Here is a 22975-nt window from a genome sequence, read left to right on the forward strand (position 1 = left end):
CACACAGTTTCTTATCTACGGGAAACACTTACTCTTGGATTCCTGAGCCACCGAATGTGACAACTCTGGAAAGACCTGAGTCTAGCTTTCCAGCCCTTCCCACCATCCTATAGCAGAACACCAACCAACCAACCTCCATCAATGTGACAACTCTAGAAAGGCCTGCGCCTAGCTTTCCAGCCCTTCTCACCATCCTCTAGCAGAACACCAACCAACCAACCTCCATCAACACCATGTGAAACAGAAGAATCAAATAGCCAAGTCCCGCCTGAGTTCTTGACCCACAAAACTGTGAGGTATGTATAATAAAATGGTTGTTTTAAGCCACTGTTTTTAGATAGCATGTAACAGAGTAACACAACCAGAATGGCAGTTACATCAAGTTCATAAAAAATAAAAAAGCAAAACTAAATAGCTGGCTCACTACAAATAAAAAACAGGCAGACTTTTTCAATAATATAACAGATATTATGAATACTAAATACCCCTATAAAATTAATTCGATTAGTTTTTCCCTTTGTACACATCTTTTTTCTTTGCAGTGGAAGAAAAAAGCCCAATATATTTGTGATCTAAGTTAAATAACAAAACATTAAAGTAATATGGGGGGCATATTTATACTAATTAATTTCTTAAAGAATTCTGAGGTTCAGTGAAATACGTTTAAGCAAGATTTTCCAAATTCCATACTGACTATATTCCTGCATGTTTCTGATAGGTAGTTTTTTGACTCAGAATGAAGAAGGTATTCAAAGCAAATGAATCTTCTCCTCTAGCTAGTGCCAAAGAAGGAATTTCCTAAGTGGAATTGGATTTCATGCTTTTCCTTCTTTAAAGTTAAGACATGTCCTTCCACTTTTCTACTAAGACCAACTTTTCAGATAGAAAAGACTGGATCTTGAATTTGAATTTACTATGTCAGAAGTGTTCTAAAGAGAAAACTTCCTCCTCTGAGAGCTTAATCCTTTCTTACAGTGAGATCCAGCAGTTTCACTCTTGGAAAGAAAGAATATGGGAATGGAAGCAGGTGCAGAGGGGTGAGAGGGGATGAAGAAGCCCATTCCAGCAACTTCCTGTGGAAACTGGCAAAAGGAACTTGAATAAGCATCCTGAACAGAATCGAATGCCCTTAACCTAAACAACAAAAGCTCAGCTCTATTTTAATTAGTCCCTTACACTTAGACACTTTTGTCTTAAATTATGACAAAGTTTTTTTGGATCCCAGCTGAATTTATTGTAGCCCCTTGATTCAAACACAAGGAAACGTTCTGGTACTAAACAAGTAAAAAGTAAGAGCACAGTCAACAGAAATACTGCCTCGTTATTAAATTTCCCCACTCCTAAAATTTCTGTTTAAAAGAAAAAATGCCGTCCAAGTTCACAGATCAGTGAGAAACCACAAGGCCATCCACACAATAAACCACATTATTTGGGTTAAAAGTAAAATGACTAAAAGGGAAGGAATGCTGGTGATAATATTCAATACCTTGCTAGTATAAGGCCTTTCAGCCTGTTTAAGACAGGAGCAGTAAAGAGCAAATCATATTTCAGCGAAAAATGCTGACAGCTCATCAATTGATTTTCAATGAAAATGCTTAAAAAATTAATAAAGAAGTTAAGCTGCTGAAATACAGTTTCACCAATTAGCTTAATGTCAGAGAATTCTAATTAGGCGTCTTGAGATTGCTATTTAGTGTTTAAGCCTTCAGAGTGCCAAATTCTCCTTTTCACACAAACTGGTTGCAAAATTAAAGACATTAGGCAGCCTTAATTACATTATCAGAACAGCTGGGATTAGGCAATCTCTGAAGTCAAGACGGCATTCTTTTGTCATAGGGTGGAAATCCCTGGCTTTCCAGGGTGCCGGATTTTGGTGCCATTCCATATCTCACCCATACAAAGCAAGCTGCATTAGAAACAAAAAATTTGCAGACAAAGAATAGAGTAATGCTCAGCAAATAATGAACACATTACCGAAAAAGAAAAGGTAGGTGAAAGATTAAGCCTGAAATCGGTAGGTTTTGCTAACACCTCTACTGGCGGCTGGCCTGCCAACCCTCTTGTGGCAGCAAGACTGAGGGAAAGCTCTGTGAACCTCCTTGGCCAGTGGAGACAACTCTGTTATCTAAAGCTGAAGCACATTTATGCTCCCTCATCCCATGGGGTGTGAAATTAGCAGCTATTGTTTTTACACATTTTTGCCAATACAATGTCTTTTGTGTCTTTACATTGTTTATAAAGCTATGTTTTCTTGCACATGGGAACCCTCTTTTTAATTCTAATTTTTTAAGCAACAGGATCAGCTCTCCTTTCCCCCCTTGTTATTCCATTCCTTATTCCTCTAAACAATCAACTTTTTTTAATGGACTCATTTAACACCATGATTTTTCCCAAGTGAAAAATAGTAAAAACGGGATTGATGGTGAGGATACCCATAATTCCTTGCACAGTGGTCAATCTGAAGGTGGCCAAAAACCTAACTGCTAAGTAGTGGCCATTAACCAAACAGAGCTTCCTCAGTAGTCCAGATACTAATTTTTTTTTTCCAAAACCTAAAATTACTATAATTTCAGAATTCTAGTTTTTAAATTTTAGTTGTGGTACTATCTGCTGTCACCATCCCAGCCCCACTATCTCTCATCTGGAAAACTGCTACAGTTTCTAGCCGGTCCACTCTTGGCCTGTTCATCTCCACATCAGATCTTTCTAAACTAAAAATCAGATCATGTCACTTCCCTGACTAAAATCCTTCAATAGTCTTCTGCTGCACGTAGAATTAAATCCAAGTCTCTTTTTTTTTTTTTTTGAGTTTAAATGCATTTTATTTTTAGACAACCTACATGACATGTTTTTCTTAAAAACAATGCCTCCACTCCAAATAAATCATGGTCAAAATAAATGAAGAGCTCAAGATGACATCAGTCCCATTTGTCTTAAGTCCTGGTGTTGTGTGGATGACAAGCAGAAGCCAGTTACAATGACAGGTGATAGATCCAAAGTAATTGCCAAATTTGTTAACATTTTTCCATTTCTAAACCATCCTTAAAGAAAATCATATATGGGGTGACACCATCCTCACAGTAGTCCAATAGAGCAACCATGCCATCTGGAATCATGTTTTCACCAATAAAGAACTGGTAGTTTTTGAAATTAGCAAGGATGTGCTTGATTTGTTCTGCAGCCCCTGTCATAAAAGGATTTACTCTTTCTGGTCTCTGTTCTTCAAGTTTGCCTTTGATTGATTTCATGTAATCTTTGATGTACTTCTTGTAGGCTTCTTTTGTGAAACTTGTTTCCTGCAGGTGATGGTTCATGACAATATCGACACCAGTGATTACTGTGCTTTCGGTACCTTCACCCTCTGGGCCTTCAGCAGAGGCATTTCCACCAATGAGCGAGTCATCAATGTTACCTTCTGTCCTACTGACCATCTTCCCCTCCACCTCCAGGCACAGCCCGTCCACGATCTCCCGGATCTTGTAGATGTCGGAGAACATCTCATCGTGGCTGATGAGGTCCCGGCAGATAATCATGACGGCGACTGAAAGGCGACGACGGCGGCGCTAGCTTAGCAGGACTAAATCCAAGTCTCTTTTCATGACACACAGGGCCCCAGATAATCCGGCCTCCACGTGGGTCTCCAGTGTCATTTCTTACCATCCTGACACCTCACTCACTCCAGTCCCACTGACCCTCTTTCAGTTCCTCCAGTCCCTAAACTCATTCCTGCCTTAGGAGATGTGAACTTGGTTGTGTCTCTTGCTGGAATGCAGTTTGCAAGGCTGCATGAGAGCAACTTCTCCTTATTCAAATATCAGCCTGCACATATGTGGAAATAGCAAGATGAATATAAATGGTTCCTGTCCTCAATGAGCTTACAACCCAAAAGGGGGAAGAAGCATGGAAGTAAAGAATTACACGTTAATTTAGCATGCAAATAAACACTTGAATAAATTGCTACTGGCCTAAGGAAGACAGAGCAACTAACTGCACCTAGGCGTTTTCAGTTACAGTTTCAGAGAGGGCTCAAATGATGAATAAGGAGGAGCTCCTCTTTAGAGAGAGGGTGAAAGGGATATGAGGGAGGGGCAGCTTCGGTAAAAGGCACAACTCAAAGGAATGGAGTGATAGAAGAGCATTATGGTATGTTTGAGAAGATGTAGGTGGCTCACTTTGGCATGAGATGAGGCTGGAAAGGCACAGAGGGGCAGGATCATCGAGGATCCTGCAGGCTCTGTGAAAGTATCTAAACATCCTTCTACAGAGGAGACTGTGCTTATGAATTCCACGGAGGAGTTTCAGGGGAAGGGGAAGGAGGCAGAGAACCCCTCTGTCCCACCTCAACCAGAAAGGCTCAACTTTTATCTGTTTTAATATTGGGATTCCAACTAAGAGTTCATGCTTGAAAAACTTTGAAACCTACATCTGAAGTTCAGGTCTGCTGCGGATGCTCCTGGGAAAAGGACCTGTGCTTCACCTAATCACACAGAGAATGCTCAGGAATGTGTTGGGATTGCTTGGTACCAAGTAAATAGGCAGGCACATGGCCAGAGCCTCCAGACAGACAGACGGGAGGGACAGCCAAGAACAAGAGAAGGCACATGGAGGATTCAAATGTATTGATGTTGTATTCATTCTTAAATTGAATGGGAATATATAAGTATTTACTTTATCAGACTTAAGGCACACATTATATATAGTGGTGTGTACACAATTTTTCGTAACTAAAAAGCACATACAGAAGCAGGTATATGTCAATTTCTGTAGCAACAGACACACTTAACTGATTAAATTCCCCCTTAAGTCAAAGGGCTTGGCAGTAATGGTCAAATAATATTCTCGGACATTACTGGTTTGAAAATCTGTTTCAAACTAATGACAGCAAACTGTTCCTTTATATAATTTCTTCTGAACTTGCAAAACCTGACTCCAAACTTGCCCATGACAAAGGTCCTCAAGGAAGCCCCACTAAGCATAAATTCACACAGAGGCCTGAATAGTTTTCAGGGCAAGAGTTTCCAATGGTTTAACTTTAAAATGCCAGTTAATAAAGATATTTGTATATGCATAGAGTGTCTCTGGAAGGATAGAGGAAAGTATAGGAAAAGTGACTTTCTGGGAAGGAGAACTGGGGAATTCAGTCAGATGGAAAGGAGGGTCAGAGATGGGTCACTTTTCACTGCAAACCTTTTTGTTTAGAATTCTTTTTGCTATGCTATTTTTAAAAAAATGTTTGCTAAGAATAACTTCTGCTATTTTACTGTTTATTATTTTTACTGACAACATTATTTTTTAAAAATCATAACACTTTTTTTTTTAATTAAAGATTTTTTTTTTTTTTTTATACTTTAAGTTCTAGGGTACATGTGCATAACGTGCAGGTTTGTTACATATGCATACTTATGCCATGTTGGTGTGCTGCACCCATCGACTCGTCAGCACCCATCAATTCGTCATTTATATCAGGTATAACTCCCAATGCAATCCCTCCCCGCTCCCCATGATAGGCCCCGATGTGTGATGTTCCCCTTCCCGAGTTCAAGTGATCTCATTGTTCAGTTCCCACCTATGAGTGAGAACATGCGGTGTTTGGTTTTCTGTTCTTGTGATAGTTTGCTAAGAATGATGGTTTCCAGCTGCATCCATGTCCCTACAAAAGACACAAACTCATCCTTTTTTATGGCTGCATAATATTCCATGGTGTATATGTGCCACATTTTCTTAATCCAGTCTGTCACAGATGGACATTTGGGTTGATTCCAAGTCTTTGCTATTGTGAATAGTGCCGCAATAAACATACGTGTGCATGTGTCTTTATAGCAGCATGATTTATAATCCTTTGGGTATATACCCAGTAGTGGATGGCTGGGTCATATGGTACATCTAGTTGTAGATCCTTGAGGAATTGCCATACTGTTTTCCATAATGGTGAACTAGTTTACAATCCCACCAACAGTGTAAAAGTGTTCCCATTTCTCCACATCCTCTCCAGCACCTGTTGTTTCCTGACTTTTTAATGATTGCCATTCTAACTGGTGTGAGATGGTATCTCATTGTGGTTTTGATTTGCATTTCTCTGATGGCCAGTGATGATGAGCATTTTTTAATGTGTCTGTTGGCTGTATGAATGTCTTCTTTTGAGAAATGTCTGTTCATATCCTTTGCCCACTTTTTGATGGGGTTGTTTGTTTTTTTCTTGTAAATTTGTTTGAGTTCTTTGTAGGTTCTCGATATTAGCCCTTTGTCAGATGAGTAGACTGCAAAAATTTTCTCCCATTCTGTAGGTTGCCTGTTCACTCTGATGGTAGTTTCTTTTGCTGTGCAGAAGCTCTTTAGTTTAATGAGATCCCATTTGTCAATTTTGGCTTTTGCTGCCGTTGCTTTTGGTGTTTTAGACATGAAGTCCTTGCCCATGCCTATGTCCTGAATGGTACTACCTAGGTTTTCTTCTAGGGTTTTTATGGTATTAGGTCTAACATTTACGTCTCTAATCCATCTTGAATTAATTTTCGTATAAGGAGTAAGGAAAGGATCCAGTTTCAGCTTTCTACTTATGGCTAGCCAATTTTCCCAGCACCATTTATTAAATACGGAATCCTTTCCCCATTTCTTGTTCCTCTCAGGTTTGTCAAAGATCAGATGGCTGTAGATGTGTGGTATTATTTCTGAGGACTCTGTTCTGTTCCATTGGTCTATAGCTCTGTTTTGGTACCAGTACCATGCTGTTTTGGTTACTGTAGCCTTGTAGTATAGTTTGAAGTCAGGTAGCGTGATGCCTCCAGCTTTGTTCTTTTGACTTAGGATTGTCTTGGCAATGCGGGCTCTTTTTTGGCTCCATATGAACTTTAAAGCAGTTTTTTCCAATTCTGTAAAGAAACTCATTGGTAGCTTGACGGGGATGGCATTGAATCTATAAATAACCTTGGGCAGTATGGCCATTTTCACGATATTGATTCTTCCTATCCATGAGCATGGTATGTTCTTCCATTTGTTTGTGTCCTCTTTTATTTCACTGAGCAGTGGTTTGTAGTTCTCCTTGAAGAGGTCCTTGACATCCCTTGTAAGTTGGATTCCTAGGTATTTTATTCTCTTTGAAGCAATTGTGAATGGAAGTTCAGTCATGATTTGGCTCTCTGTTTGTCTGTTACTGGTGTATAAGAATGCTTGTGATTTTTGCACATTAATTTTGTATCCTGAGACTTTGCTGAAGTTGCTTATCAGCTTAAGCAGATTTTGGGCTGAGACGATGGGGTTTTCTAAATATACAATCATGTCATCTGCAAACAGGGACAATTTGACTTCTTCTTTTCCTAACTGGATACCCTTGATTTCTTTCTCTTGCCTGATTGCCCTAGCCAGAACTTCCAACACTATGTTGAATAGGAGTGGTGAGAGAGGGCATCCCTATCTTGTGCCAGTTTTCAAAGGGAATTTTTCCAATTTTTGCCCATTCAGTATGATATTGGCTGTGGGTTTGTCATAAATAGCTCTTATTATTTTGAGGTACGTTCCATCAATACCGAATTTATTGAGCGTTTTTAGCATGAAGGGCTTTTGAATTTTGTCAAAAGCCTTTTCTGCATCTATTGAGATAATCATGTGGTTCTTGTCTTTGGTTCTGTTTATATGCTGGATTACGTTTATTGATTTGTGAATGTAGAACCAGCCTTGCATCCCAGGGATGAAGCCCACTTGATCATGGTGGATAAGCTTTTTGATGTGCTGCTGAATCCGGTTTGCCAGTATTTTATTGAGGATTTTTGCATCGATATTCATCAGGGATATTGGTCTAAAATTTTCTTTTTTTGTTGTGTCTCTGCCAGGCTTTGGTATCAGGATGATGTTGGCCTCATAAAATGAGTTAGGGAGGATTCCCTCTTTTTCTGTTGATTGCAATAGCTTCAGAAGGAATGGTACCAGCTCCTCCTTGTACCTCTGGTAGAATTCAGCTGTGAATCCATCTGGTCCTGGACTTTTCTTGGTTGGTAGGCTATTAATTATTGCCACAATTTCAGAGCCTGCTATTGGTCTATTCAGGGATTCAACTTCTTCCTGGTTTAGTCTTGGAAGAGTGTAAGTGTCCACGAAATTATCCATTTCTTCTAGATTTTCTAGTGTATTTGCGTAGAGGTGTTTATAGTATTCTCTGATGGTAGTTTGTATTTCTGTGGGGTCGGTGGTGATATCCCCTTTATCATTTTTTATTGTGTCTATTTGATTCTTCTCTCTTTTCTTCTTTATTAGTCTTGCTAGTGGTCTGTCAATTTTGTTGATTTTTTCAAAAAACCAACTCCTGGATTCATTGATTTTTTGGAGGGTTTTTTGTGTCTCTATCTCCTTCAGTTCTGCTCTGATCTTAGTTATTTCTTGCCTTCTGCTAGCTTTTGAATGTGTTTGCTCTTGCTTCTCCAGTTCTTTTAATTGTGATGTTAGAGTGTCAATTTTAGATCTTTCCAGCTTTCTCTTGTGGGCATTTAGTGCTATAAATTTCCCTCTACACACTGCTTTAAATGTGTCCCAGAGATTCTGGTATGTTGTATCTTTGTTCTCATTGGTTTCAAAGAACATCTTTATTTCTGCCTTCATTTCGTTATGTACCCAGTAGTCATTCAGGAGCAGGTTGTTCAGTTTCCATGTAGTTGAGCGGTTTTGATTGAGTTTCTTAGTCCTGAGTTCTAGTTTGATTGCACTGTGGTCTGAGAGACAGTTTGTTATAATTTCTGTTCTTTTACATTTGCTGAGGAGTGCTTTACTTCCAATTATGTGGTCAATTTTGGAATAAGTGAGATGTGGTGCTGAGAAGAATGTATATTCTGTTGATTTGGGGTGGAGAGTTCTATAGATGTCTATTAGGTCCGCTTGGTGCAGAGATGAGTTCAATTCCTGGATATCCTTGTTAACTTTCTGTCTCGTTGATCTGTCTAATGTTGACAGTGGAGTGTTGAAGTCTCCCATTATTATTGTATGGGAGTCTAAGTCTCTTTGTAAGTCTCTAAGGACTTGCTTTATGAATGTGGGTGCTCCTGTATTGGGTGCATATATATTTAGGATAGTTAGCTCTTCCTGTTGAATTGATCCCTTTACCATTATGTAATGGCCTTCTTTGTCTCTTTTGATCTTTGATGGTTTAAAGTCTATTTTATCAGAGACCAGGATTGCAACCCCTGCTTTTTTTTGCTTTTCATTTGCTTGGTAGATCTTCCTCCATCCCTTTATTTTGAGCTTATGTATGTCTCTGCATGTGAGATGGGTCTCCTGAATACAGCAGACTGATGGGTCTTGACTCTTTATCCAGCTTGCCAGTCTGTGTCTTTTAATTGGAGCATTTAGTCCATTTACATTTAGGGTTAATATTGTTATGTGTGAACTTGATCCTGCCATTATGATATTAACTGGTTATTTTGCTCGTTAGTTGATGCAGTTTCTTCCTAGCATCGATAGTCTTTACATTTTGGCATGTTTTTGCAATGGCTGGAACCGGTTGTTCCTTTCCACGTTTAGGGCTTCCTTCAGGGTCTCTTGTAAGGCAGGCCTGGTGGTGACAAAATCTCTAAGCTTTTGCTTATCTGTAAAGGATTTTATTTCTCCTTCACTTATGAAAGTTAGTTTGGCTGGATATGAAATTCTGGGTTTAAAATTCTTTTCTTTAAGAATGTTGACGGCCGGGCGCGGTGGCTCAAGCCTGTAATCCTAGCACCTTGGGAGGCCGAGACGGGCGGATCACGAGGTCAGGAGATCGAGACCATTCTGACTAACATGGTGAAACCCCGTCTCTACTAAAAACTACAAAAAACTAGCCGGGCGAGGTGGCGGCGCCTGTAGTCCCAGCTACTCGGGAGGCTGAGGCAGGAGAATGGCGTGAACCTGGGAGGCGGAGCTTGCAGTGAGCTGAGATCCGCCACAGCACTCCAGCCTGGGTGACAGCGCGAGACTCCGTCTCAAAAAAAAAAAAAAAAAAAAAGAATGTTGAATATTGGCCCCCACTCTCTTCTGGCTTGTAGAGTTTCTGCCAAGAGGTCTGCTGTTAGTCTGATGGGCTTCCCTTTGTGGGTAACCCGACCTTTCTCTCTGGCTGCCCTTAAGATTTTTTCCTTCATTTCAACTTTGGTGAATCTGGCAATTATGTGTCTTGGAGTTGCTCTTCTCAAGGAGTATCTTTGTGGTGTCCTCTGTATTTCCTGAATTTGAATGTTGGCCTGCCCTACTAGGTTGGGGAAGTTCTCCTGGATGATATCCTGAAGAGTGTTTTCCAACTTGGTTCCATTTCCCCCCTCACTTTCAGGCACCCCAATCAGACGTAGATTTGGTCTTTTTACATAATCCCATACTTCTTGCAGGCTTTGTTCATTTCTTTTTCTTCTTTTTTCTTTTGGTTTCTCTTCTCGCTTCATTTCATTCATTTGATCCTCAATCGCTGATACTCTTTCTTCCAGTTGATCGAGTCGGTTACTGAAGCTTGTGGATTTGTCACGTATTTCTCGTGTCATGGTTTTCATCTCTGTCATTTCATTTATGATCTTCTCTGCATTAATTATTCTAGCTATCAATTCTTCCACTCTTTTTTTTTCAAGATTTTTAGTTTCTTTGTGCTGGGTACGTAATTCCTCCTTTAGCTCTGAGAAGTTTGATGGACTGAAGCCTTCTTCTCTCATCTCGTCAAAGTCATTCTCTGACCAGCTTTGATCCGTTGCTGGCGATGAGCTGCGCTCCTTTGCAGGGGGAGATGCGCTCTTATTTTTTGAATTTCCAGCTTTTCTGCCCTGCTTTTTCCCCATCTTTGTGGTTTTATCTGCCTCTGGTCTTTGATGATGGTGACGTACTGATGGGATTTTGGTATAGGTGTCCTTCCTGTTTGATAGTTTTCCTTCTAATAGTCAGGACCCTCAGCTGTAGGTCTGTTGGAGATTGCTTGAGGTCCACTCCAGACCCTGTTTGCCTGGGTATCAGCAGCAGAGGTTGCAGAAGATAGAATATTGCTGAACAGCGAGTGTACCTGTCTGATTCTTACTTTGGAAACTTCCTCTCAGGGGTGTACTCCACCCTGTGAGGTGTGGGGTGTCAGACTGCCCCTAGTGGGGGATGTCTCCCAGTTAGGCTACTCAGGGGTCAGGGACCCACTTGAGCAGGCAGTCTGTCCGTTCTCAGATCTCAACCTCCGTGTTGGGAGATCCACTGCTCTCTTCAAAGCTGTCAGACAGAGTCGTTTGCGTCTGCACAGGGTTCTGCTGCTTTTTTTTGTTGTTGTTGTTTAGCTGTGCCCTGTTCCCAGAGGTGAATTCTACAGAGACAGGCAGGTTTCCTTGAGCTGCTGTGAGCTCCACCCAGTTCGAGCTTCCTAGCGGCTTTGTTTACCTACTTAAGCCTCAGCAATGGCGGGCGCCCCTCCCCCAGCCTCGCTGCTGCCTTGCGGTTAGATCGCAGACTGCTGTGCTAGCAATGAGGGAGGCTCCGTGGCCGTGGGACCCTCCCGGCCAGGTGTGGGTATAATCTCCTGGTGTGCCCGTTTGCTTAAAGTGCAGTATTGGGGTGGGAATTACCTGATTTTCCAGGTGTTGTGTGTCTCAGTTCCCCTGGCTAGGAAAAGGGATTCCCTTCCCCCTTGCGCTTCCCAGGTGAGGCAATGCCTCACCCTGCTTCAGCTCTCACTGGTCGGGCTGCAGCAGCTGACCAGCACCGATTGTCCCGCACTCCCTAGTGAGATGACCCCAGTACCTCAGTTGAAAATGCAGAAATCACCGGTCTTCTGTGTCGCTCGCACTGGGAGTTGGAGACTGGAGCTCTTCCTATTCCAAGATATTTGTTTAAATTGGTAAAATAAATGAATAACCATCAGAATAACAAAAGAAGTGTCTTGGGCTCTGCAAAACCTCATTCTAGGCTGGGTGGTATCATTCACAGATATATATCTCCTGGGAAAATTCCAGGGGACTCAGGAAGTAGTACCTCTAATTAAAAGCATGTCAGTGCTTTATACAACCATATCCCTAACTTACCATATCTTTAGTTATTATGGAAACTTGGCATCCTCTTCTTATCAACCATACCATCGTCCCTCTGTGACAACCACACAGACTGATCTCCTAAGAATTGTCACCAACAACAGATTCTAAATTCCTAAAAGATGATTTGGCTGACACATTCCCTAACTTGGCATCTTCCATTAACCACATCACATCTCACTGTAGTGACCTCACTGCTTTCAGAGGGAGCCATTCAAACAGCCTAAGCACAAGAGTGAGAAGATCATATTTGTGTGTTGAAATAATTTTATTAGCACTGTGGAAGATGAATGGAGTTGGGGTGAAGCTAAGAACAGAGAGGCTCATTAGGAGGTTACACTGAAGTTGAAGGCCTGTGCTCTAACAGTTACACTGGAGATAAATTAGAGATGCATTTAGGAAATGGCACAAGCAGGATTTGATGATCTGACAAACCTGATGTGTAGACTGAAGGAACAGGAAGAGTCTGGAGTGACACAGAGGTTCCTAGCTCAGCAGCATGGGTAGATGGCACTGCTAACTGATTAAGACAGCAATGAAGAAAGAATATCAGAATTCAAAGGAGCTTTAAAGTAAACTATTTTAGAACATGTAATTAACTGATTCATTACTACAACAAATATGTGATGACACTATATCTGGGGCATCTTATTAGTTGCAAAGTTTAGTAAGATGAACAAGAAAGATGCAGTCTCTGTCCTCATGAAGCTTCAAGTCTACCGTGAAAATGAAAGGAGCTCTGCTGCTTGGAGCATACTGGGTTAGATTCTCTGAGGAGTCTGGTTACTAAAATATGACTAGATTCTGGATAAAACATGCTTCTCACATACTGCTGGGCTTGCAGGAAGAATAAGAAAATTCCAAGGTACCCTCTCCCCTAACCACCCCTAGCTCCAAGAGTCACGAGATTAAAAAATGAGGTGAAGCCACGGTAGGGAGTAGGGAGCAATAAGCAAATCCAAATGGCAGAGTTGCCCTGAGAATAATTACTGATGTCAGCTTTAGGGACCTGGAGACTAAATCAAAGTTCAGTGACAAGATGAAGGAGTGAGCCTGAAAGTCAAAATCCTCAGAATCATGTAAGAAGACTTAGAAGTTCCACGTCAGCACTATTCCCTGCAAAAGAAAATACATATCCCCAAAAGAAAATATCCCTAGTATAGCACCCAGAATCTGAGCTCAATTAAATATGAGTTCATAAATAAAGATCGTTGAACTCACAAGGAACCAATCTACCTTAAGAGTAATCAAAAACAACTAACTCAGCAGCTTTAGAACATTAGATACTGGAATTACTGTATTTCATTAATTGGAATTTTTTTTTTTTTTCTGAACATGGGATACATCTTAACACTTAGCACTGTGTCATAATTTAACTGGTGATGTGTTTTGTTTCTTAGTGTAAATAAAAATAGTGGTCCACCTTATAATTAATGGCATATTAGATTCTAGATGCTAAAATACAGTTTTCTGATATGAAATTAAAAAGCTATGTAAATCAATGGAGAAATAAAAAATATACACAAAATAAGATGATCAAAATAACCACAAAATCATTCTAACTTTTCTGAATGTTTGAGAATTTTCATCATAAAATGTAAAACCAACAAATTACCAAAAATATATGAAAAAGCCTTCTATAAAAGTAAACAACAAAAAACTCAATTACTGAACATGGCTGGATAGAAAATGAACTAAGAGCTACATTAGAAAAACAATCACATAGAATGCAGTAAAGGAACAAAGATAATAGAAAAAAGAAAACAGAGGTTAAGAAATATGGAAAAAAATGAGAGTTTAAAGCACATTTAATTGGAAAATCTGAAAAAGAGAATAGAAAGAAGGGAGGATAGGCAACATTTGAAGAGATAATAGCTGAGAATTTTTCTGAATTGATTAAAGACATTAATCCAGGGATAACAGGAACACGCACATACCAAGCAAAATAAATAAAAGAAATTCACACCAAGGCATATCATAAAGAAAACTGCAGAATAACAAAAGTCAAGAGAAGATCTTAAAAGCACCTAGACAGATAAGACAGAACACCTATGAAGGAATTACAATGGTTCTGTGCCATTCAAGGTATGGTATACATCATTCATCTAATCCCATAACAATCCTATAAGGTACATGGCATGAACCCCATTTTTATAGACAGGGAACCTGAGGCAGAAGGAGGTGAAATATTTGCCTAAAGTAAAAAAACAAAAACAAATAAACTAGTAAATTGTGAGAGATAATAAATATCAATCTAGAAATGTACATCTAACAAAACTCTCACCTAAACTAAGGCCTAAACTTAAGAGCTAACACTATAAAACTTTTAGAAGAAAACATTCGGGAAATCTTCTTGACACTGAATTTGTCTATAATTTCATGAATATGACACCAAAAGCACTGGAAACAAGAGAAAATAATAGACAAATAGGACTATTTTCAAAATTAAAAACTGTTGTGCATCAAAGGACACTGTCAAGAAAGTGAAAAAGCAACCTACAGAATAGGAGAAAATAATTGCAAACTATTTCTGGAGCATTTTAGACACTTGCCAAGCAAAGATTTGTGGATGCTTGCTAGCCAGTTGAAAGATACACACACTCTTGAAATAAAATGTCATTTATCAGCTAAGACTTAAAATGAGATTAGCGATATTCTCACTAACCTACCTCTACCATGTCACCAAAACAATCAGAGAATTGTTTCCTTGATTATTGTCTCTCTCCCTCCCACTGAGACTACAAGGAGTAAGAGAAAAGAGGCTTTTGTCTGTCTCACTTCCTCTAATATAACTAGTACGTAGGAGTATGCCCAGAACATAATAGGTGTTTAGTAAATATTTGTTAACTAAATAAATGATATTACTTAAAGTCATACCTCACTTTGTATATTATACAGAATGAGGGTAAACATCCCAACAAAAGATATAGCTCATGTACTATTAACATTTAAAGAATTAGACCGGGCGTGATGGCTCACACCTAGAATCCCGGCACTTTGGGAGGCCAAGACAGGTGGATCACCTGGGGTCAGGAGTTCAAGATCAGCCTGACCAACATGGAGAAACCCCATCTCTACTAAAAATACAAAATTAACCAGGCATAGTGGCACATGCCTGTAATCCCAGCTACTCAGGAGGCTGAGGCAGGAGAATCGCTTGAACCCAGGAGACGGAGGTTGCAGTGAGCCAATATCGCACCATTGCCCTCTAGCCTGGGCAACAAGAGCGAAACTCTGTCTCAAAAAAAAAAAAAAAAAGAAAGAAAAGAAAAAGAATTAATGTTTTTACAGTTAAAGGAATTATAAGAGATAATAAGTCAGGCATGAAATGTTTGCCTTCAAACATGCAAACTATATTTCATTCAGATGTTTCTTCCTCTTACGTGAAACGAAAACCAAATTAACCTTCATTAAAGAAAGATTTTTGACATAAAATAATTAAATCACCTGTCCTGCCAATTCCAGTCGCTTGTTCCCATAATAATCTCTGTCATCAACTTTATTATCTCCTTGGGCCAGAATTACTCTTCGCACCATCACTGCAGTATAGATACATTTGGCTCGGAAATTGAATTCCTTAACCTGTAAGTCAGAAATTGGAGAAAAATTTTGAGAAAATGGACACTAAAATTTAATGTACCTCAAGAAAAGTATCGATATTATAACATTTAAGAAAATACTGAATTGTTATGATTCTCTCCATTCAAATAAATTCAAGTAGTCAGGAAACTTACTGAGTTGAGATGACTTTTCATCGTTGTCCTCAGTACCTGTGAGTACCTTTGTGTCAAAGATGACTACTATCAACTCCTTCCCTTCCTATAAACTTTATGCCATTTCTTCATTAAAAGTGGAATCTGTCACTCCCTTGGGATTGGCCTATAATTAGTTTAACCAAGAGAATACAGCAGAAATGATACCAGGCCAATTCCGGAATTAACCTTTAAGTCAACTGGCAATTTCCTTTTCCTTTCTCTTAGAGTCCTGAGACACTACATGAGAAGTCCAAAACACTCTGTTGTGCAGAGACAGAGGCTACATTTCATTTAGTAAAATCCCAATGAAATGGAAAACCAAGAAGGGGTCAGAGATATGAGTGAAGATGCCATCTGGAATGTCCAGTCCAGGTGACCTTCCAGATGACTCTAACCTCAGCTGCTGTCTGTCTGTCTGCAACTTTGTAAGAGACCTGAAATGTGAACTCCCTCCTCCACCTTAAGTTAAGCTCAGTCAAACCACAGAATCATGAGAGATACAATAAACAGTTACATTAAGCCATTATGTTTTAGAATTGTTTATTATGCAGTGATAAGAACCGTACTACAATGTTGTCTGGCATGCAACAAACACCTGCTGAATGAATGAACAGAGAAATGAATTTGTAGCAAATGTTCCAGTCAATCTTCTCTAGCAGAAACACTGAAACTCATATGAATGAATGGTTCAATCAGTAAGTAGACTCAGAACTGATAAAATAATTGCACTGGTTTGTTTGGAGAGGCAAAAAACCTGAAGTAGATCCTTTCACTACATCTAAAAAGGCAAATTTTGAGAATGTAGCCTGAGCTTCTGCCAGTTCCAAGGAGTATTTATAGGCTTTTCCACAGATGATACATACCATTACAAAATTTCGTTTTTACTTACCTTAATCATTTAGTAAAATCCCAATGAAATCTCTTTTGTTAAGTTTATCACTATGACAATAAATCAATAGATTGCATTAAAAAAAAAAAAGTAGGCATTCTTCTTCATACATTTTGTTGTTGCTGCTAAGTAGTTCCACTAAATAATGTAGGATGTTAGAATTCTGTATGTGTTTCAAAAACTCCATTTTCTTTCAAAGGAAGTTTTATTTCTCCTCTAGGTCAATTTACTCTCTTTCTATTACTGAGAACTTTGGAATATGTTAAAAGAAATGTGTTTGAATGTGGTAAAAGAAAAAGTAGCCCTAAAAGCTACTTTGTTATCTTGAACCCACAAAACAATTACATCAATAAGAAGGAATTTAAAAAGAAAAGTCTCTCGTCCATCAACAAGAAGGTATTTAAAAAGAAAAGTCTCTTGTCCATCCTCGAAAATAAAAACCTCTACAATCATAACACCAGTTACTACAATACCAAGCAGAAAAACTCAGTGTCTGGGCAGCTATAAGTAATTTACATTTTCAATTGCTATTTCGAAAGCTGTGTGGTCCTCTATTTAAGCACATCTAATTTACATTTTATTGTTCTAATCTTAACGTGGTAAGTTACATGGAACATCTAACTCTTCTAGTTGTAGTTATTTTTCTTGTTAATGAGAAAAATAAAGCAAACTTTCATTAACAAAATTTTCAATTTTCAACAAAACCCATTTCACATTTTCCTTTTGCATAAACACTGGCAGATTCTCCCAAGACATTTATAAGTAGAAATAAATATGGATATTTGTGGAAAATGCCCCTACTGAACTGTATAATGCCACTTCTTGACTAGAAGTGCAGTCCATCACCCCCTTGGGACTGAACCCTAATTTACTTCACTCCCTTTTTTAATGACTATATGCTAGAAAGCAAAACCCTAGGTCTAAATTGAAATGAGTTAATACTTAGCACTGTTCCCACAGTCATATGGTGAGTGGGGATCCTCTCAATTCAGCAGCTGGTAACACTTTCTGGGAGAATGCTTAGAGTAGTTCAGATACTCCTTTGTGGGATACTAACCTGCAGATTATCTGAAAGAGGGGGAGAAAAGAGGACTAACAAATGAACTCGGAATGATGAAACAGAATTGTTGCCTGTTTCAGAACTCTGGAGACCTTTTAATACTACATTCGAGGAAAGAGTGGTCTGGAACTTAGGCGTCTTGGAGCCTAATCACCCCTAGTGCAGTGGTTTCTAAACTTTAGCATGCATAATCATCTGGAGGGCTTGTGAAGACACAGATTACTGGGACCCACTCCTAGGGTTTCTGATTCAGTAGGTCTAGGGTAGAGTTTAAGTATTTCTCACAAGTCCCCTGTGATGCCAATGCTACTAGTTCATGGAATGCTCTTTGGGAACCACAGACCCCAAGGAACTGAAAGGCCAGGATACCAAGACAAGCACTCTGGAGGCCCGCCCCCAAGGACAAGCACTGAGAACTACTGAGTATCTGCCCATGCTTTTCCCTCTACACAGACACACCTAAACAATACTTTCCAAATGATAGTAATTCAAGTCCCACCATCACAAATATTTCTGTTATATATATTTATGTAACATGTTTAATCATCTTTAAACAACCAATTTTAAGCTAAGTTTCATCCTATGCAATAATACCATAAAATCACGTATACCACACCAATGGATTTGATGCTAGTTGTATTCTTTCTAGTAAGTACATAATTACTCACATAAAAAAATGACCCTGTATCACGAAAATCATCCTTTATATCATACTTAGGTAAATACTGTCCAAAACAGTTCTGGAAAACGAAGATCTTTTCCCTGATCCATCTATTCTGACTTTATTCCTCCCTGGATTATGTATAACCAAGCTTTTAAAATGGTCATTTAGGTTCCATGCAACCACAGAAAAGTATGAATTTTGTTTTTTGTTTTTTTTTTAGTCAAGAGTTTCACTCTTGTTGCCCAGGCAGGAGTGCAGTGGCATGATCTTGGCTCATCGCAACCTACGCCTCCCAGGTTCAAGTGATTCTCCTGCCTCAGTCTCCGGAGTAGCTGGGATTACAGGCATGTGCCACCATGCCTAGCTAATTTTGTGTTTTCAGTAAGATGGGGTTTCTCAATATTGGTCAGGCTGGTCTTGAATTCCTGACCTCAGGTGATCTGCCTGCCTCGGCCTCCCAAAGTGCTGGGATTACAGGTGTGAGCCACTGCGCCCGGTGTGTCTTTATTAGTCTAACTAAACAAGCGTTGATATCGGCAGGACTCTATCAACTAAAGCTCTTTAATTAACCCAACATTCTTCTCTGTTATAGGATGAAGGTAAGCGTAGCTCCTAATAGCTACATGGGGAGCTGTGGAAAATACAGAGCTTTACGTATATTATATATTTGAATCATCATAAGAACCCTGCGAGAAAGTGGGAATTACTTTTATTATACAGATGAGAAAACTGAAGCTTAGAAAAGTTCAGATTTGTCCAAAGTTCATCAGTTAGGATGTAAGAAACCAGGATTTGAACAATTACGTCTCAGACTCCAAAAGCCCTTGTTGTTTCTACTATTCACTTCTGCTATTTTAAGTTTCAGACTCTTTCCAATCATCCAAAAGAGCTTAAAATTCAGTTCAGACCTAGCTTTAACATTCAAAATTTTCTAATTATTTAGATTAAATCAATGACATGCACAAATGGTAGCCAAGGGGCAGAATGAGAGACCTGTATTATTTGGATTGAAGGGTGTTTTAATACAGGAAAATCGGATCTGGATGCATTCAGGTAGTTACTCTCGACTTCCACAGATCCCTTGACCTTCCATTATTTTACAGTCAGCCCCTGAAGGTCGTGTTTGCAACCCTTGAATAAGATTATTCATGGATGGAACACATGGTAACTCATTACAAACCAGACTATTTAGTTAACAAGACAGTCTAACAAATAATAACTCTATAACTTAGTAAAACATATACATTAAATGGGAAGAAAATTGAGGGTTGCCTCTTGCCAACACCCCACATGCCAATATGGTTGATCTCTGTTTAATAAGTTAATAAAAAGTAAATACTACATACTAGTCCAAGGTCAGAAGATAGGTTCTAGCCCTTACTCTTACCGCTAACCAGCTGGGTGACAACGCAACTCATCTAGCATGCTTGGATCAGAGAATCTTCATAGTAAGTGAAGGAGGCTGGATAATGTGAACTTTAAAATTCAAGGTCTAGAAGATGAACTCATTCAGTAAGCATTTTTAAACCTATCTGCTGTGGTGATGGTTGTACAATAGTGTGAATGTACTTAACTCCAGAAAATTGTACATGTAAAAAGGTAAACTTTATGTTATGCATATTTTACCATGAAGCATATTTTACTATACAATAAGCATAAGAATATTTTACATAAGCAATTTTACCATACAATAAAAAATACGTATGGACAAGGCACTATAAGCTTATTTTAATTTATTTGCAAAACATGTAAGACATCATCTTTGTCCTTCAAAACCATGAAATCTAGTAGCAGTAGAAATCTAGTACTAATATATGTATGAACATAAAATAACAATATTTTAAGACTGAAAGAATAACCACAAGAGAATAAACATGATGATGCCGATACAGCTAACATTCTCCGAGTATAAATAAACTGCTGATAACGGAAGGTTATTTCTGGTGGGGCAGTACAGTCCTCTTTAGAATTTTCCCTTGAGGAATTAGACTTTAAATGAGGTAAACTCTTATCACAGTTCTTTAACAGGAATTCACAGATCTCACAGTCCTTATTCACAGTAACAGTGTTACTCACTGGGACATGGGTCAGAATGGTGGAAGCCAGGAGCTCTCTTGCTTCTTCTATTTTGGTTTTCTTTGGTCCACCTCCCCACATCCTTTGCCTTCTTACTTTGTTGCCTATGTATTTTAATGCCTATAAAAAACAGATTGTAATAACGTTTGAATAACATCACTGGAGGTAGTTTAGTAAGCACCTAACCACACGTACACTATGAGCAAAAGAGATAAAGACCCTGGTTATAGAGAAAGCTATACTGGGTCTAGTCTAAAATCTACATTTATCGTAAATCAGTGACAAAAAGTATAGCACACTGCCTAATACACTGGTTCCCTTTTTATTTTTTGTTTTCTTACTAAAAAAAAGTGATACATTGTCATTGTAGGAAATTTAGAAAATACAGACACAAGTAAAATATGTGTGTGTGTGTGTGTGTGTATAGACATACAGCAGTCATCAGTCTTTCACCCAGAGAAAACCACAGGTAAATTTTATAGTAGTACTTTTTTCCTCTCAAAAATGAATCATACCATACCTCTACACTGAAAGCTACAAAACAGTGCTGAGAGAAAACAAAACCTAAATAAATTAAGGGTCATGACATGTTCGTGGATTGGATGATTCAATGGTATTAAAAGTGGCTTAGTGTTAAAATTCTCTCCAAACTGACCAATACATTCATAATTGTTAATTATACCCTTAGCAGGCTTAAAAAGCAAAAACTGACTAATTCTAAATTTCTAGATTCTAAAATTTTAGATTCTAAAATTTACATGGAAATGCAAAGGATCTGGAGTAGCTAAAACAATAATGAAAGAAAAAAGTTGGAGTATTATATTACCTGATTTTAACTATAAAGCTAAGTAATCAAAATAGTGTGATACTGGCACGAGGACAGACAAATCAATGAAAGAGAATAAAAAGTCCAGAAATAAACACATACTAAAAGATCAGTTGACTTTTGACGAAAGTACCACAGCAATTCAATGAGGAAGAAAAAGTCTTCTCAATAAAAGTTGTTGAAACAACTATCCATAAAGTGAAAAATTAATCTCGACCCCTACCTCACAACAAATACAAAAATTAGTTTAAGAGGGATTTGAGATCTAACCATAAAAACTATTAGTAAAACTATAAAGCTTCAAGGAGAAAACATTGAAGAATATATTCCTAACCTTGGGGTAGGCAAGATTTCCTTAAACAGAACACAGAGAGCAATTAAATATAAAAGTGAAACATATAAAAAAAACCCTAAGTTTTTTCAAAATTAAAAAATAGAATTAAGCAAACAAATAGGGAGGGAATGGACTGGGAGAAAATACATAATGCTGACAAGGAAGTTAGTTACATCCAGGATTTGTTTTTCAAAGGACTCTTAAACTCAACAACAAGAAAATTCACTAAGGAAAATGAACATTTGGCTCACACTTCACAGAGAAGAAAATACAAATAGCCAAAAAGACATAAAGTTTCAACATCATTTGTTATCATAAAAATAAAAACTAAAACCACAATGAGATACCACTATATACCCATTACAGCGGCTAAAATTAAAAAGACTGACAACACCAGATATTATGAGGACATGAAGCAATCAGAACTTTCTATCAGGCTGGGCGTGGTGGCTCATGCCTGTAATCAGGCAGGCAGATCACCTGAAGTAAGGAGTTTGAGACTAGCCTGGCCAACATGGTGAAACTCTGTCTCTACTAAAAATACAAAAAGATTAGCCGGGCATGGTGGTGCACACCTGTGGTCCCAGCTACTTGGGAGGCTGAGGCAGGAGAATCGCTTGAACCCAGGAAGTGGAGAATGCAGTGAGCGGAGATCATGCCACTATACTCCAGCCTGGGTGACAGAGTGAGGTTCCGTCTCCAAAAAAAAAAAAAAGAACTCTCATACACTGCTGGTGTAAATGCAAAATGTTACAATCATTTTGGAACAAGGTATATATAAAAGTTACATATATATCTGCTCTCTGATTCAACAATTCTATTCTTTGGTACTCATTCATGAGAAATGAAACATGTCCACACATCCACATAAAGATGTGTTTATACAGTCTTATTCATAATTGCTAAAGACTGAAAAACACACCAAGTGTCTATCAATAGGAAAACAGATAAACTGTGGTATATTTATACAATGAAATACTATGTTGAAATAAAAAGAAATGAACTACATGGATAACTGAGATAAAGAGGAACAAAAAGAAACAACTTGGATGAATCTCAGACAATAAGCTCAGCAAAAGAAGCTCCACACGAAAGCGTATATACGGCCTAATTCCATATATATAGCTCTACAATAGGTAAAACTAACTTATGGTGCAAAAATCACTAATTTATGATGCCTAATTCCATAAATAAAGTTCTGTAATTGGCAAAACTAATCTACAGTGCAAAAATCAGAATAGTGGGGGAAAAAATCAGAGAGTAGAGGTGAAGATTGACCAGGAAGGGGCATGAGGGAACTTTGTGTGATAAGGAAATATTCTGTATCTTGTAAAGTCATACAATTAAGATTTGTATATTTTAGTGTACATAA

The 22975-nt window shown here is 38.5% G+C and overlaps 2 protein-coding genes across 4 annotated transcripts in view; both read right to left on the reverse strand.

The window, feature by feature from the left end:
* The window catches only part of POLR3B (RNA polymerase III subunit B), a 144666-nt gene that overhangs the window by 83009 nt on the left and 38682 nt on the right, over positions 1-22975 (reverse strand). For all 3 annotated transcript variants that reach the window (XM_033220786.1, XM_033220787.1, XM_033220788.1), the window contains exons 11-12: positions 20444-20563; positions 15447-15581 (exon numbers count right to left, since the gene is read on the reverse strand). In XM_033220786.1, the coding sequence (XP_033076677.1) occupies positions 15447-15581; positions 20444-20563 (255 nt within the window). The remainder of the gene's footprint in view (positions 1-15446; positions 15582-20443; positions 20564-22975) is intronic.
* Positions 2792-3592, reverse strand: LOC117089477 (translationally-controlled tumor protein-like). The gene has a single exon (XM_033220789.1). The coding sequence runs from the start codon at positions 3531-3533 to the stop codon at positions 3015-3017; it is 519 nt and encodes a 172-aa protein (XP_033076680.1). The 5' UTR covers positions 3534-3592; the 3' UTR covers positions 2792-3014.

Source organism: Trachypithecus francoisi, unplaced genomic scaffold (genome assembly GCF_009764315.1).
Source record: "Trachypithecus francoisi isolate TF-2019V2 unplaced genomic scaffold, Tfra_2.0 Lachesis_group11, whole genome shotgun sequence".
Taxonomy (NCBI): Eukaryota; Metazoa; Chordata; class Mammalia; order Primates; family Cercopithecidae; genus Trachypithecus; species Trachypithecus francoisi.